The 16,377-nt window shown below is 31.5% G+C and overlaps 4 protein-coding genes and 1 long non-coding RNA gene across 5 annotated transcripts; 3 read left to right on the forward strand and 2 right to left on the reverse strand.

Annotated features, from left to right (window-relative positions):
- The first annotated feature begins 622 nt into the window (after positions 1–622).
- LOC108915258 (deoxynucleoside kinase-like) lies at positions 623–2,106 on the forward strand. Its single transcript, XM_018721232.1, has 2 exons — positions 623–915; positions 973–2,106. Exons 1-2 carry the CDS (start codon positions 706–708, stop codon positions 1,486–1,488), a joined length of 726 nt encoding a protein of 241 aa, XP_018576748.1. The 5' UTR covers positions 623–705; the 3' UTR covers positions 1,489–2,106.
- Positions 2,107–3,789: 1,683 nt separating this feature from the next.
- On the forward strand, positions 3,790–5,577 carry LOC108915248. Its single transcript, XM_018721224.1, has 2 exons — positions 3,790–4,960; positions 5,225–5,577. The coding sequence occupies exons 1-2, from the start codon at positions 3,790–3,792 to the stop codon at positions 5,575–5,577; spliced, it is 1,524 nt and encodes a 507-aa protein (XP_018576740.1).
- A 1,121-nt stretch (positions 5,578–6,698) lies between these two features.
- Positions 6,699–9,872, reverse strand: LOC108915260. Its single transcript, XR_002763167.1, has 4 exons — positions 9,857–9,872; positions 9,378–9,679; positions 8,886–9,045; positions 6,699–8,532 (listed from the first exon to the last, which is right to left on the reverse strand). It is a non-coding gene; the product is annotated as an uncharacterized LOC108915260 (long non-coding RNA).
- Positions 9,873–12,370: 2,498 nt separating this feature from the next.
- On the reverse strand, positions 12,371–13,979 carry LOC108915254 (V-type proton ATPase subunit G). Its single transcript, XM_018721228.1, has 3 exons — positions 13,793–13,979; positions 12,548–12,747; positions 12,371–12,458 (listed from the first exon to the last, which is right to left on the reverse strand). The coding sequence occupies exons 1-3, from the start codon at positions 13,872–13,874 to the stop codon at positions 12,390–12,392; spliced, it is 351 nt and encodes a 116-aa protein (XP_018576744.1). The 5' UTR covers positions 13,875–13,979; the 3' UTR covers positions 12,371–12,389.
- Positions 13,980–14,493: 514 nt separating this feature from the next.
- Positions 14,494–15,903, forward strand: LOC108915250 (V-type proton ATPase subunit d). Its single transcript, XM_018721225.1, has 2 exons — positions 14,494–14,695; positions 14,752–15,903. The coding sequence occupies exons 1-2, from the start codon at positions 14,509–14,511 to the stop codon at positions 15,675–15,677; spliced, it is 1,113 nt and encodes a 370-aa protein (XP_018576741.1). The 5' UTR covers positions 14,494–14,508; the 3' UTR covers positions 15,678–15,903.
- The last annotated feature ends 474 nt before the right edge of the window (positions 15,904–16,377 follow it).

Consider the following 16,377-nt stretch of genomic DNA (forward strand, 5'->3'; position numbering starts at 1 on the left):
AGAAATTAAAATTTATTGGAAAACTTATTTTTTTTGCTAATGCAAAATTATTTTCACCCTGAATTTTTTTTTAATATTATATACAGTGCTTTCGAAAAGTAACGAATAATAATTCACTATTTTTTAAATTGAGAAATTTTCGAAGAAAATTTGAACATTTAATTTAGTCGATTTTTACATAATCATTATCATTTTAAGTATTGTGAAAATTAAATTTTAAAATCTTCAATCATTATTTTCTACAAATCTTTGTTATGTAACACCATAAATTTTCATGATCTGTGTATGTAGAATGACACGCTCTTTCAAATGGCATGGTCATAATTGGGGCTATTTAAAAAAATTGTCGATGACGTCATATCTCGAACAACGATGACGTCATAAATATGGGTCGTATGTCAAATAGTGCCTTTTTTAAAAACAAAATCGATGTGCCAGGGGATTTTCTCCAAAACTTCTCAATTTAAAAAATAATGAATTTATTCGTTACTTTTCGAAAATACTATATTTTCTATGCACATACTCAATTCAATCTAGGGACTTTAGTTGGTACGTTGGCACTGACTCTAGAATTTCAGAAAGGGAATATTTGTTTTAAAATGTTGGCAGTTTGATATTTGAAAACAAGAAAGGTTATGACATGTAATTTCGTAAAACCTTTTTGGAAGAAATTTATTTAATTTTAATGCATAATGTAATATTAAAATGAATTCCGTAAAAAAACTCATAACCAAAATGGCAAATTCACTGGCTGGTGTGAAATCAGATTTAAGCCGGCCGTTCACGGTAATCGTTGAAGGAAACGTCGGTAGCGGTAAGACAACTTTTCTAAATTATTTCAACAAGTACGATCATGTCGCTGTATGTTCCGAACCCATCGAAATGTGGAGGAACTGCGATGGATACAATTTACTTGTAAGTATGACAAAGGTCTAGAAACCGTATTACAAAAAGAAATTAACATTCTTATAGGACCTTATGTATAAGGATCCCAAGAAGTGGAGTTTCACTTTCCAGTCCTACGTTCAGCTCACGATGCTGAGACAACACACCAGGAAGATTCCTCAACCTATAAAATTGATGGAACGTTCCATATATAGCGCCAGATACTGCTTTGTGGAGAAAATGGCGAGGGACTCCTTGATGGCAGCCCCAGCGGTGGCTGTAATCGATGAATGGTTCAAGTTTATTACTAACGAGGAGCAGATAGACGTCGACTTGATCGTGTACTTGAGAACATCTCCCGAAGTAGTTTACGAACGAATCTTGAAACGTAATAGATCTGAGGAACGAACGATCGCTTTTGATTATTTCAAAGCCCTGCACGAGATACATGAGGACTGGCTTTATCACAAGACATTACATAAGGTTCCTGCACCTGTAATCGTTCTCAATGCCAATCTCGATAGATCTGTTATAGAAGAAGAGTATGATAAGTACGAACCTCAAATTTTGAATAAGTTGCCGTTACAGGCACATGCATTTTAATCTCAGCATACTTAATGACAGGTCTTTTTATATTTTTTGAACATGGAGTCCCGAATAAAGATGTGTAGCATTAATTTTCAACTACTTCATTCCGAACGTGCGACCAATTTTTTAAAAGCAATTACAGTTCAGAAACGGATGTCTTGTGTGAATGAAATTTTGCGAATATCGTTTGAAAATAGAAATTGAAACAGTAAATATAAAAGTATGCTGTACTTGCCAATAATTATTAATTTCTTTTAATATTAGTTTTGGTTTTAAAATCATAGTTTCCACTTCCGTAAGATTTTTAAATTAAATTTACAAACTACGGAAAATTAATGCATTTTTTTTCTATTTATGTAGTCGGTATAGTCTCCTTAGTTTACCTTTACCACAATTTGTTACATCATTTTTGTATTATATTAGAACACAAAATAACAGTAATAGAATATAGTCAAAAAATTAAGCAGATCAATCATTTATGAACGTACTCGAAATATAAACAGTCTCGATTGTATACCCAGTGAACGGTTTGCATTCTTATAACCGTCACTATAATTTAGTATTATTAGTTTGGTGTCTCAAGGACTGTAAATGTACTTATATTTAGTGGTAAATAAAATTTGAATCTATTTACATTTTTGTATTATTTAGTATTTCACTTCCTTTCAATTCTAGCCCTTGAATATTCATGACCATTTAAGTTTCCCGCTTCATTCCATATTCTTTTTCACTTCAGTTCACGTTGATCTAGATCACATCAAGATCTCTCTAAAGGCTGGTTGATTTCATTCTTTAAACTAGGGAGACTAGACGAAGACGAGGAGTACGAACTCGTACGGGAAAATTTGTTGACGTATTAGTTGAAATTACTTATAGTTATTACCTATATGTTTTGTGGTTATTACCGCTAGGGTCGCCAGTGTTCCTTGTTCATCGACATATTTTCATTATTTATTGATTTATTTACCTAATTCAAAGTAGCCTACATTATTTATTTTAAAATTTTTAACACATCACAAAAACTGCACGATTGATTTTTAATTCAAACACGATTGGCGTAATTTTTCACGAGCTTCTATGCAACCAATGAGCGATCGCATTATCTCGAGCGTAGACGTAACAATTTATAATTATTTATTGTAAATGAATCATTAAAATTGGTTGCGCCAAGATCTAGAGATTTATATGGATTTATTATTGTTGATGTACGATTATATTAGGATAAAGAGGGATAATCCCCCTCGATCCCAAATCATTGAGGCCAATTTCTAGCCATGAAATAATGTCGTAATGGCGATTATATATTTTGTGGTACTAGCCGTGCATTGCTGGGTTGCCTAAGCTTGGGGTCACTCGGTTCTCGGTTTGTAAGCAGTGTTGCCAGATTGGGGGTTTTCCCCCCAAATTTGGGTTTTTTTTCTTTACTTGGGGGGATTTTTTTGGATGAATTATTTATTCGGATATCTTTTGGAGTAAAATGTATGGTAAATTAATATTGGTATTGGTTGGTATATCACATAATTCATAATTATGACCAAGAAGTACTTAAATATACCTAAATACAGTAGTTTAGTATCATCGAGCATATACTACTGGAGATAGCATGCCATTGCGAAAAGTGTGGCTGAGTGTGCAAGAGAGACAGACAGTATCTCAGTACATGCTGTCTCACTCTAGCACGCACCCGATTGGTTGGAGCATTCACTTCCAACCAATCACGTGCGTGCTAGAGTGAGACAGTATGTACTGAGATACTGGGTTTTACAGATCGTACATGTTTTGAACTTCATGAAAATATGCTCCAGTATTTTAGTTCGGAGAAAATGTATGAAAGAAAAAATAATGATGTAAATGTTTTAGAAATATTTTCAGAAGCTGCAATTTAAGTATGTAATGCAATACATTACATATATTTCTAGGTAGGTATGATATTTATATTAATTTTAATAAATAAAAATTTATTTCGAAAACTTTGGGGGATTTTATTTGAAAAATGTCAGTTTCTGGCGGAATTTACTCCTGTTGTTGGGGGAATTGTAAAAATCAATCTGGCAACTCTGTTTGTAAGTCGGTTAAGTCGCTCTGTAGTCGCTAAACGTTATTTGAACGTTGGTTTAGGTTTTAGATATAAGTTAGTAAATAGTGCAAGTGAAAGAATTCTTGAAAACATCTACATATAAGGTACCTAATTAAGCTATTCTTATTGAAAATTGTTTAGTAATTTTAATTATTTTGATTTGCGTTTAAAAATTTTGGTGCATGGTGATCACTTTCACACTCGGAATATTGTATATGTAAAAATTACAACAATTTCAGATGTGGTCCAAAGAGGATAATTCTGACCACGAAGAGGATGATGAAATTCCAGAAACTGAAAAAGATTTCAAACCTTCCTTTGTTGTGATAGCAATCGATACACATCCTTTGATGTTCAGGGAGAAAGAAGATGAATCAATTCCGTTTAAAAATTGTTTATTAGCTTGTCATTCTTTGGCAGATTCGTTATTGCTAGCTAAAAATAACTCCTGGAATAATTTTGCGGTGTTACTGGCTAAAGAGGAATCTCCTTCGCTTACGACATTTGATGATAATATGATAGATACAATAAAACTTCTAAAAACGAAAGTTGCACTATCCAATGAACAACTAGCCGAAGAATATAAGAGAAAAGGAGAATTTGATTTAGCTGGATTTTTATTAGCTTGTAAAAAAGTATTTTATGAGGTTAGCGCATTTTATAAACGAACACTCATATATATCACTGATGACGATGAACCGGTCCAAGATGCCACGAAAAAATTTACTGTTTTTAACGAGATAAAAACGTTTAGCGGGAACCAAATTGACTTCCAAATAATTCCGACAACTTCAGATTTCGATTACAGCAAGTTTTACAACGAACTGTTTTCGCTGTTGGACAATCCACCTATAGAAGAAATATGTGAGGATGAGGAAGGTCTTACCGAAAAATTAACTTTGGCAGTTGTCAGGGGACAGATGCGCAGTAAAATGTTATTCTATCCGTTCAAGAACGACACGTCACGCTATATAAATTGTTGTAAATTGAACTTCATACGTACATCAGCACTGATTAATAGTAAAATAACAAGAGACGGTAAACATGTGAAGTTCACTGGAGAAGATAGGGATGAACTTCTCAATGCCTCTTATTGTTTCAAAACCAAAGGCCACGGACGGAACACTATTAAGTTTAACTATAACGAAAAGAATTCCATTATGGACAACAAATTACCATTAGGACTGACTTTGCTTTATGTTTCAAAGAGGATGACAGAAGTTGGCTATGCTTTGGGAAAGCCATTCTTTCTGATGTCGGAGGATCAAAATGAGTATTTTAAAAAATTTTGGCAGAACTGCGTCGAGAAAGAAAGGGTGCTAGTCTGTTTGGTGAAGCACACTCAACCTGGTAAAATCCGTTACACGGAACTTATTCCGTACACCGTCAACAATTCTATGATGTTCCTCGGTAAGTACGATAATTTATCCACGATATTAATCCCTTTGTGTATGATATTTTTGTATAATTATATTTCATGTTTTCCACAACTACAAAACTATCACGTATGAAGAACTAGTAGAACCAAATTTATTATTTTTGTTTTGTAACTTTAAGTAAGGGTCAACTTTTTCCTTATTTTTACATGCTGATTATAACTAATTATGGGCATCCTTTGTCACAATATGATTTTAAAGGATTTTTTAATGAATTTCTATATGTATTTTTCCGCAGTTAAATATATACCGTTCGGAAAGGAAATAATTCTTCCAAAAAAAGCTAATTATCCCGAGCCTGAATCTAATGAAAACAGAAGAGCAGCCATTAAGGAGTTGGTAAAGTCTTTGACGTTCGATTTTGATTTGAAAATGATCCCAGATCCCTGCTATCGAAAGAAGAAAGCGTTTGTTAGGTCAAAGTTACTCGATGAACCACAAGAAGAACCAATCGTTGTAACTGTTGTCAAGGAAACTCTAGATAAAGTTATAGAAGACGCAGTAAATATGATAAACAAAAACTTTGTTCTGGTAGAGGACAGGAAAAGAAAAACTGCCGCTGGTACTTCAAGAGCAAAGAAAGCCAAATAAATGTTACATAAATTATAATACCGTTTTTCAGTTTGTTGTTTATGAAGTTGTTGTTTATTTTTGGTAACTTATTTGTGCTAGTTTATTTACTCCTTGTAATATTATTAAATATATATTTTTTTATACATTTCTAAATAAATGTTTTGCAAATATTTTTAAACATTATTTCAGAATCCCTCAAATCCTCAAAAATTGTCGGTTAAAATTTAGGTCTTGATTCATAGATTACAGAGGTTATTTAAGCTACGCCAAAGATTAAGTTTTTATGAAAATCCCCGCACTCATAGACCCACAGGACAGAAAAAATCTACCCCAAACTGATATTACCATTGAATACTGTTGAAGAATAACGAATCGGAAGTCTTCTTCAAGTTGGCGAGAAAAAGAAAAAGTTATGTTGTATGTTTTGCGGTGGACTCATGCTTATTGTTCCCTAATCTACAACAATTACAACTTATTTTAGTAAATGAGATACCTACTTCCGGTTTCAAAGTTTTACCATAACCTAAATCTTAGAGTTTATACTACATGGAGGAAACACCACATGTTAGAAAGTGTAGACGCTGTGGGTACTGTCTCTTTCTTCCTAAACGTTGAAGAAGGAGTTGCGTAATTAATCACGCGAGCGAGTAGGACATTATTCAAACTATCTCTTTCTCTCTCTCCATGACTCGTCTACACTGTCACCGTCGTAAGCATTTTTCCACAAAATATATAATAGAAGAAAACGGAGCACCTAAGAAAAAGAGAGAAACAGAACCGTAGCGAAACTACCGGTCGTCAGGGTGAACTAAAAAGGCCTTCGATGGCAGGCCGGCCTTGATGAAAAATGACGGGGTCATTTCGCTTTTATTATACAGGGTGGCTTGTAATAAAGGATTGCAAGTAATATTTCTGTCACAAATAACCGAAATAATTTTTAAAGTAAAAATATTGATATTAAATATGAGTTCATAAATTCAGTTATAATACCAACAAAACATTTGAAAAATGCTGATATTAACAATGAATTTAATAAATTCATATTCACAATTTTGTTTACTTTAAATTACATCAATTATTGGCGTCAGAAATACTACCTGCTGAGATAGGTAAAATTACTAGGTATTATTGAAAATATATTTAAATGTAACGATTTTTAATGAAAAGTTATAGAAAAAATAGGTACACGTAAATTATATGAACACGGGGAGAGTTCATAATCAAACAAAATTGTTAGAATACACATGAATTACATAGTACATTAACCTCTTGAACGCCTTGATCCGTTACGAGAAGTGCACTCTTTGCTGGCGTTATCCCTTTTTGCCCTAGCATATTCGTCATATTCAGTTTACAATAGAATTGTGGTCGTCACAAACAGTATACTGCATTTAAATTCTAAGAAAATAAAAACAGAACAAATATAATATTAAAATTGTTGCAAATACATATAATTCTTGCAATCAGTATATAGAGAAGGAATTCGGATTCTCGTGTTACCGGTAAACGGAAAAATGGGACAAGCAATACCTGAATATGTACACATAACCTCAAGCGGTTCTGACTCTATTTCAGTTAATATATTTGCTAAATCGTTATAAATATGTATGTAAAACTCGTGAAACATATGAGATACAATAATATTCCCGTTCAAAGATCTACACCGTTATGAACAAAACAACTTATACCACACTAGTAGCTATCGATCTTCATAGATAATAGATATGCACAAGCAAACTTTTCCATCGTAAGCAGACACAAATTATTTAGCAGCGTATATATCCGTCATAATCACTATTTATTTATTGACTTTGCTCATGCCAATTAAATACATCATAAGCGTTCAAGAGATTAAACAACAGGTTGGTAAATGCCTTATAACAAATTCGAGGAAATCTTTGAAAAAACAATGTGAAACCAAGAATTTTTTCAATTTCCGAGAATTTATTATACACTTAGGAGACATATCTTATATTTATTTTTTTTCACGATTGAAAAATGTTTTCATGAAAATGTATTTAAAAATTGCAAAACAATTTAAACGTTAACAATTAACTACGATTTTTTCTGCATGTGTATAGTTAACATTACAAATTATTACATGGTAAATTCTACTTATAGGGCTTGTCAAGCATCTGACAGTAATAAAATAATCTCAATCGTGTGAAAACATTTTTAATTATTACATTTTTCTATACTGACATCTTTCTCAAAATGAATTTCAAAACTAATTTAGATTTTATCTCACTGAATTAAAATTTATGAAGTAAGAGAATTAAAGCTAAGCTTTAATTTTTTGTCAAAATTAGAAAAAAATCACATTTGATATTACATACTTTACGATATATGATTTTATGCAACTCGTGTGATATTCCGGGATCTCACTTCACTTGTCCCACAAATTCACCCCTTAAACAAAGTCACACTCCCTAAGTGCTTACATAGTTATAATTCAAATGTAGGCAGTTAATAAATGCTTAGATTTATGGTGCGGATGAACCCCAGCAATGATTGCCTGGTGATGGATATTTAACATTCGTCATTAAAAAACTCTTTAATTAAATTCATTGTAATATATTCTGGTAATGATCACTAGCTGTCATTGTCGATGTTCGTCAACACCTTAAAAACCAAGCCTTAAATTAAGATATGCCTCTCTTGTAATTTTGTGTGTACAGCTATTTTCTTATAAATATATAACATTTTAAAATATACAATTTTAACGTAAAAACAAACATTATATATGAAAATATAATACAGCCACAGAAAATAATTTTATTCTCTATAATTTTACTCATGAATTATAGATATATAGAGATTGTAATTTTATAGTGATAATCATATTTTTAAAGATACAATACAACTTGGATACCAAACGTTATCGCCAACCACTTTCTACTCTCGTATTCCATTTTGAAACATTTTATTTCCTAACCATTATTAATTTTCTCTTAATGTTCTCCAAAGTCTTCACTGAAAAAAAATTAAAAACAAATTATCAGTAGTTATACAGAAATGAGGTCCTATTATACAAAGTTGAACAATATTTACTTTTTATTTTTTTAGTTATTTATTACTTTACGCTAACAATTTCAGCGTGATAAAAAAATGGAAAGAAATATATTAAAGAAAGATATAACACTATCAAGTTTATTTACTTAATATATGATTTAGTTAAAAATATTAATATGTACAAGACAAATATGGATTAAATAAGCTATAAAAATTTGTTTAAAACGTTTTCAAAATCTTCAATACATATCGATTGTCAATTAGAGTAGAGTGATTATAAAAGTATTAACTACTAATTAAACACAGATACGTACTAGGACATTTCTTTTTATGTATCATCCTATTTCGTCATAGAACTCCCCAAAAAGTCCATTACTATTTGTATGTCCACATCTCAAGAACTTCAACAAATTTCATTTGCTTAATATCCATTATATTTCATTCAGAAGTTTTTCTTTTCAAATGCCAAGTATACTGCAAAAGAGAATTTTTTTTACTGACCACAAATTTTATAGAATATTTTAAATTACTGAATAAGAAAAATATTTCGTCGCTGTCTTCAAAATATGACGGAACTTCATCAAATTGTTCAGTGGAGTTAAAAAACTGTTTCTTGACTTTTTTATTCAAGAATTACAATTATTTTTTATTTTAGCGCAGACAGTCACAATTCTGTAAAAAATAAGATAGCTGTTTTTTAACAGATTATGCATTTTGATGTTGTTTATCGAATGTGCAGAACTAAACGTGTTTTACTGAAAATATGCACGTCACATTTTGAAGACGTAACGACGAAATAAACTTACCAGACATTTGGTCTGGAACTTCGAGTATCAAGTCGATAGAGAATCTTGATTATTTCTGGCAGGCAGGAAAGAATTATTTATTGATATGTTTTTCTTCTCTGTTTAACTAAAATCGATATTATGCTCTACAACAGCTACCGTATCTTAAATATAACACATTTTGTGGTAATCGACAACATAGATGATATTGAAACACAGAGGTTTTATCATTCAGTGAACATGTTCTTTCTTGAATTTTTCAGTTTCCTGCTAATAATTCTTCATATTTTGCTTCTCTTAAATATTGCACTTGAAAACAGTATCTACAAAGATGCTTGCATTAGTAAATAATTACATATATTACTTTGGAGTTTATTCCATCAGAAAAATATTGCAAATTATTGCAGAATATAAAACATAAACATATTTTTCTTTATCAAATATATTTAAGTGGATAATAAATTGTATGCATCAGATCAGTAATAATTATTAATACTCACCAAAATATTAACTATGTTNAATACTTCTAGTGTATTTAAAACGGCATATAAATTCTATTTACAAAATTATTACTATAGCATACTAAAAATATTACATATCAATTTCCATTTGTAAATTTTTTATAACTACTGTTAGTTTACACTCGATTAAATAGACAAAAATTCCTAATTTGATAAACGTATCACAACTATGCTTACAACAGATTTATTTTAATTACATAACATACCTTTTTACTTATCAATCCTTGCGCCTGATAAAAATTAAGATATACACCTAAATCCTTTGTAGGTATCCTAAACATTACCATATGAGAAATATATTATAATTTGCAATAAAAAACGCGAGGAAATTTGTAAAATTTTATACATTTAACAATTTTCAAAACCTTCGCTCACATTGAGATTCAAACATATAATCAATTACAACTTTAAGTCAAGTTGCAATACTGGGTGTTTTGATTTAACCGATGCCGTAGTAAATTAAAAACATCTAAAAATAACCTTGCCCTACATTATTCTACAATGTTTTAAAGACAGGAAAATTATATTGCATCCTTTTGTTTTAAAAATATGAAAATTTAACATAATCATAAATCTTGTTTATCTAATTATTACATGTAAGAGGTTTCTTGCACTTACTTACATGAGTGCAATATTATTTATGAACTTGGAACTTAAAGACCCTATTATACTATTTATTTTTTCAAAAGTGTAATACTGCTATATTTATTTCACTTAAATAAGAAAAATGTTCTGTCTATGAGAATTTTCAGTTTTAAGAAGGCATCTTGTGACTAAATTATGTATTTATGTTACTTACGTTTACGGGCTTCCGACACTTTTTCAGCAGCACGTTTTTCAGCCGCCAGAAGCTGTTGGATTCCCTGAGTTTGACTCGCCATATTTTTTGAAGCAATTTGATCAACTTAAAACTATTTTTATTTTCAATCGTCTAGACCAACACCCAACACAGGAGACTGATCATATGATTGATTAAAAAATTACGTACGTAGTGTACTATGTTATAGACTTTAATCACGTGGGTCACGTGGTGGTCTATATAAAAACTACTCGACACTCTCGACAGATGTCTCCACCTTGGATAATAAATAACCACGGAATGAACTAGACTCAAATATGTAGGAACAAGGAAATGAAAACAATTGAATTTTATTTGGGGATTTTTCTCTCACTTCCGCTTTTTACACTGTCTGCACCAAACATGCATTAAAAACCATTGAGTTTCGTTGGAGCAATATAAAAAAAGTGTTTTTGAATTTTAACTTTTTCATGATTAAGTTTTAATTTTTCAAATCATTATAATTTAATTATAAATTTAAACAATTAACTTCACTAAATTTTTGTTTGTTTCCGTGTGTGCAAAAGGGCAAATTTGTAATCCTCGGTTCGCCATGAATTTACAATCGCCGGTTATTTGCAGCTAACGCGTCTCTAGGTCTAGGTTTGTGGCAGTCTATGGTTAGTGTTTTCATCACACATCATATGATAACTGATTTGACGTTTATCATATGACAGTTGGGCGAGGTGTAAATTGGTGTCCCGTTACCACAAATTTTAGCTAACCTAAGTTACTGTTTCTTTTGCTTTCTTATTTTGAGATTAACCTTCCCCAAGTCAACCGAATTTTCGTCTTAAAGAAACTATTTATTACCTTTATGCCTCTAGCACAGCTTATACCTCTAGTCTCTAGTCAAAAACTAATTCCTCTAGGAAAAAATATAAGGTTAATTATGTGATGACGTAACAGATCAACAACTAATATGACATATTTCTTGTTCCTTTTGTAAGTTAGTTCAGCCAAGATTATCTAAAGAAACTAGAAGTTAGCTAAGAAAAAAATGTTGTAAAAGGAAAACAACTATTATCAGTTTTAATAAATGGAATGCGTATTCTAATGTTAACCTCAATCTCTGTTGCCAGTTTTTTTTTCAGTATGTGAAACATTTACACGATTTAAGTATAGTACAATCATTTTCTTTGCTGGTTTTATAAACTTTTCATTTTTGTTATTCATAGGTAAGTAGCGGTAAAGTAAATATAGACATTAAAGGAAAACATTTCTTTTTATTCGGAACAATTTTTCACAATAAATTTCAATGACTTACAATTTTCACTACACAGACATTGCAATATTTAACAGAATTATATTTTTGTACGAAGTTCAAAAAACGATAAATGCAAAAAATATTTGAACCCACAAGCACAGTAAAGAAAACTAAAGATAATATAGGAATGTTATTTTAATTTAGATTGTTTAGAAATACATATAATACTATAATACTTAAGAATACATTGGGCAAAGTTTAAGTAAAATTATCAATAGAAATATACATACACGTTGCAAAACATGTATAAAGTCGTTATACGTTTTTAAGCTTCGATAAGTAAACGAATTCCAAAATTCTCGCCAAGAACGTAACCCTGTAACTATTTAGAAGTTAATGTGAAATATATAAATTTATTTATAAGTACTAAACATTTAAGTCATTCTAAGTTTTTTCAGCCGCTGAATTTACTGGCGGAAATTCTTGTGAAGTTGGGGTTCAATACTGTAGACCAGCTGTAGGACCGCTTGAATTACCTGCAAAAGTGAAGTTTTTATATAAACACCAAAACTTTAACCACAACTCTCTTCAATCAGTTATTTATAAAAATAGAAATTATATTTACGGGTTCTTTTTGACTTTGAACGGCTTTGCTCATGTCTTCGATCCTGCGCTTAGTATCGATTTCGATTTTCGACGCAACGTCTTCCCTTGAACCCATATGTTTGGCTTCAAATTCCCTGAACTGGCGTTCCCTTTCTTTACGATATTTCTCGATTTCCTCTTGGGCTTCTTCCTTGGCCTGCTTTAGTCTTCTTGCTTTGCCTAAATGATGAAATTTTATCATTTACGATTCGAATAATTTAAAACATTAGGAAATATGCTTCAACTATATTATTTAGTCAGTACATCTTTTTTACGACCATTTAAGGAAAAATACTATAACATTTTACATTTTTCGATTTAGAATAAAAAAATCTATATGAGGACTGTTCTTGTTAGTATTAACTACTCTTAATTGTATTTTAATACTTCTAGTGTATTTAAAACGGCATATAAATTCTATTTACAAAATTATTACTATAGCATACTAAAAATATTACATATCAATTTCCATTTGTAAATTTTTTATAACTACTGTTAGTTTACACTTGATTAAATAGACAAAAATTCCTAATTTGATAAACGTATCACAACTACATAATAGGGATTAGGTATTTTATCAACGAAGGTCCTATGCTCACAACAGATTTATTTTAATTACATAACATACCTTTTTACTTATCAATCCTTGCGCCTGATAAAAATTAAGATATACACCTAAATCCTTTGTAGGTATCCTAAACATTACCATATGAGAAATATATTATAATTTGCAATAAAAAACGCGAGGAAATTTGTAAAATTTTATACATTTAACAATTTTCAAAACCTTCGCTCACATTGAGATTCAAACATATAATCAATTACAACTTTAAGTCAAGTTGCAATACTGGGTGTTTTGATTTAACCGATGCCGTAGTAAATTAAAAACATCTAAAAATAACCTTGCCCTACATTATTCTACAATGTTTTAGAGACAGGAAAATTATATTGCATCCTTTTGTTTTAAAAATATGAAAATTTAACACAATCATAAATCTTGTTTATCTAACTAATTATTACATGTAAGAGGTTTCTTGCACTTACTTACATGAGTGCAATATTATTTATGAACTTGGAACTTAAAGACCCTATTATACTATTTATTTTTTCAAAAGTGTAATACTGCTATATTTATTTCACTTAAATAAGAAAAATGTTCTGTCTATGAGAATTTTCAGTTTTAAGAAGGCATCTTGTGACTAAATTATGTATTTATGTTACTTACGTTTACGGGCTTCCGACACTTTTTCAGCAGCACGTTTTTCAGCCGCCAGAAGCTGTTGGATTCCCTGAGTTTGACTCGCCATATTTTTTGAAGCAATTTGATCAACTTAAAACTATTTTTATTTTCAATCGTCTAGACCAACACCCAACACAGGAGACTGATCATATGATTGATTAAAAAATTACGTACGTAGTGTACTATGTTATAGACTTTAATCACGTGGGTCACGTGGTGGTCTATATAAAAACTACTCGACACTCTCGACAGATGTCTCCACCTTGGATAATAAATAACCACGGAATGAACTAGACTCAAATATGTAGGAACAAGGAAAAGAAGACAATTGAATTTTGTTTGGGGATTTTTCTCTCACTTCCGCTTTTTACACTGTCTGCACCAAACATGCATTAAAAACCATTGAGTTTCGTTGGAGCAATATAAAAAAAGTGTTTTTGAATTTTAACTTTTTCATGATTAAGTTTTAATTTTTCAAATCAATATAATTTAATTATAAATTTAAACAATTAACTTCACTAAATTTTTGTTTGTTTCCGTGTGTGCAAAAGGGCAAATTTGTAATCCTCGGTTCGCCATGAATTTACAATCGCCGGTTATTTGCAGCTAACGCGTCTCTAGGTCTAGGTTTGTGGCAGTCTATGGTTAGTGTTTTCATGTCACATCACACATCATATGATAACTGATTTGACGTTTATCATATGACAGTTGGGCGAGGTGTAAATTGGTGTCCCGTGCGTAACTTATTTCAAATAAAGCAAAAAAAAATGAAAGGTTGTATTTTTAACATCGACAATGGGTATTTGGAAGGGCTGTGCCGTGGTTTCAAATGTGGGATTCTAAAGCAAGCAGATTATTTGAATTTGGTACAATGCGAGTCATTGGAAGGTAGGTCTTAAAAATTTATATGTAATCATGTTCTAATAGTAATTTTACCTGTGCAGATCTTAAATTGCATCTCCAGGGAACCGATTACGGTAACTTTTTGGCAAATGAGCCATCCCCACTGTCCGTTTCTACGATAGATTCAAAACTAAGGGAAAAACTTGTGATTGAATTCCAGCACATGCGTAACCAAGCAGTAGAACCTCTTTCCACCTTCCTCGATTTCATTACGTACAGTTACATGATCGACAACATAATTCTGCTTATTACCGGCACCTTACATCAACGACCTATTGGAGAACTTATCCCAAAATGCCACCCTTTGGGAAGTTTTGAACAGATGGAAGCCATCCACGTAGCAGCTACCCCTGCAGAGTTATACAATGCCGTGCTAGTCGATACCCCGCTAGCCCCATTCTTCGTAGACTGTATCAGTGAACAAGATTTGGATGAAATGAATATCGAGATTATTCGCAACACTTTATACAAGGCTTATCTGGAGGCTTTCTATAATTTCTGTAAGGAAATCGGTGGAACGACTGCCGATTCTATGTGTGAAATTCTAACTTTCGAGGCGGACAGGCGTGCTATAATAATCACAATCAATTCCTTTGGTACCGAATTAAGTAAGGACGATCGTGCCAAGTTGTATCCTCGTTGCGGAAAGCTACACCCAGACGGTTTGGCTGCTTTAGCCAGGGCGGAGGATTACGAACAGGTCAAGGCAGTCGCTGAATATTACGCGGAATATTCTAAATTATTCGAAGGTGCAGGAAACAATCCCGGGGACAAGACCTTGGAAGATAAGTTTTTCGAACACGAGGTACGTTTGAATATCAATGCGTTCATGCAGCAGTTTCACTTTGGGGTGTTCTATTCTTATTTGAAGCTGAAGGAACAGGAATGTCGTAATATCGTGTGGATAGCGGAATGTGTTGCTCAGAAGCACCGAGCTAAGATCGATAATTACATACCTATCTTCTAAATACTTCTGCGGAGATTCTCCTTGATTTTTTAAATCTTCAACATTCTATCTATACTTTAAGTATTAATTAGTGTTGATTTGACACTATTATTATTATTATATATTGTAATGTAAAAATACAATTTTTTCTTTTATTAATAAATGTATTATATGTTGATTGAAATTGTTAAGTAAGTTGTCAAGATATTAGATATAAATAAAACGTAATCAATTTGTGATTTATTGACACTTGCTTTTTGAAATTCGATTATCGGTGGGACAATTTTGAAAAATATCAGTTCTGATTCGTCTTGTGCTTAAATTACGAAACTACTTACAAATTGGGGCAAAAAAAAATTAAAGGCAAAAAGTAATACTAATACAGTACACTGTTCCCATTCTGGGTCTCGCTTCCCTTTCCAGTTAATTCATAACACGAGTTAGACTGTTTATCATCGTTTTGTACCGGACGTGAGTAAAATTAGCAACAAATAATTCATAATCAAATTATTTTTTCTTCCACTTCTTGTTTCATTGGAAGTGGCCGTAATTTAAATAGGATTCCTTTTTTATTTTGCCTCAAACTTACGTTTTAAACAAGAACTAACACGGCAGTTTGTTTTTTACCCATTTACGATCCCGTCATATCATACCAGGGGTGAAGTCCATTGACAGTAGCAGATTTTCAGAGGCAGCATTATGACATTTTAACAGAATAGCG

Source organism: Anoplophora glabripennis, unplaced genomic scaffold (assembly GCF_000390285.2).
Source record: "Anoplophora glabripennis isolate ALB-LARVAE unplaced genomic scaffold, Agla_2.0 scaffold1064, whole genome shotgun sequence".
NCBI lineage: Eukaryota > Metazoa > Arthropoda > Insecta > Coleoptera > Cerambycidae > Anoplophora > Anoplophora glabripennis.

What these genes read in the sequence shown, in the direction of transcription:
- LOC108915258 (XM_018721232.1), top strand. Translation starts at nt 706, where the DNA reads ATGAATTCCGTAAAAAAACTCATAACCAAAATGGCAAATTCACTGGCT. An exon ending in GCGATGGATACAATTTACTT is followed by an intron (nt 916 to 972) that starts GTAAGTATGACA and finishes ACATTCTTATAG; the next exon opens with GACCTTATGTATAAGGATCC.
- LOC108915248 (XM_018721224.1), top strand. Translation starts at nt 3,790, where the DNA reads ATGTGGTCCAAAGAGGATAATTCTGACCACGAAGAGGATGATGAAATT. An exon ending in CAATTCTATGATGTTCCTCG is followed by an intron (nt 4,961 to 5,224) that starts GTAAGTACGATA and finishes ATTTTTCCGCAG; the next exon opens with TTAAATATATACCGTTCGGA.
- LOC108915254 (XM_018721228.1), bottom strand. Translation starts at nt 13,874, where the DNA reads ATGGCGAGTCAAACTCAGGGAATCCAACAGCTTCTGGCGGCTGAAAAA. An exon ending in AGTGTCGGAAGCCCGTAAAC is followed by an intron (nt 12,748 to 13,792) that starts GTAAGTAACATA and finishes TTCATCATTTAG; the next exon opens with GCAAAGCAAGAAGACTAAAG. An exon ending in TTCAAAGTCAAAAAGAACCC is followed by an intron (nt 12,459 to 12,547) that starts GTAAATATAATT and finishes TCACTTTTGCAG; the next exon opens with GTAATTCAAGCGGTCCTACA.
- LOC108915250 (XM_018721225.1), top strand. Translation starts at nt 14,509, where the DNA reads ATGACAGTTGGGCGAGGTGTAAATTGGTGTCCCGTGCGTAACTTATTT. An exon ending in ACAATGCGAGTCATTGGAAG is followed by an intron (nt 14,696 to 14,751) that starts GTAGGTCTTAAA and finishes TTACCTGTGCAG; the next exon opens with ATCTTAAATTGCATCTCCAG.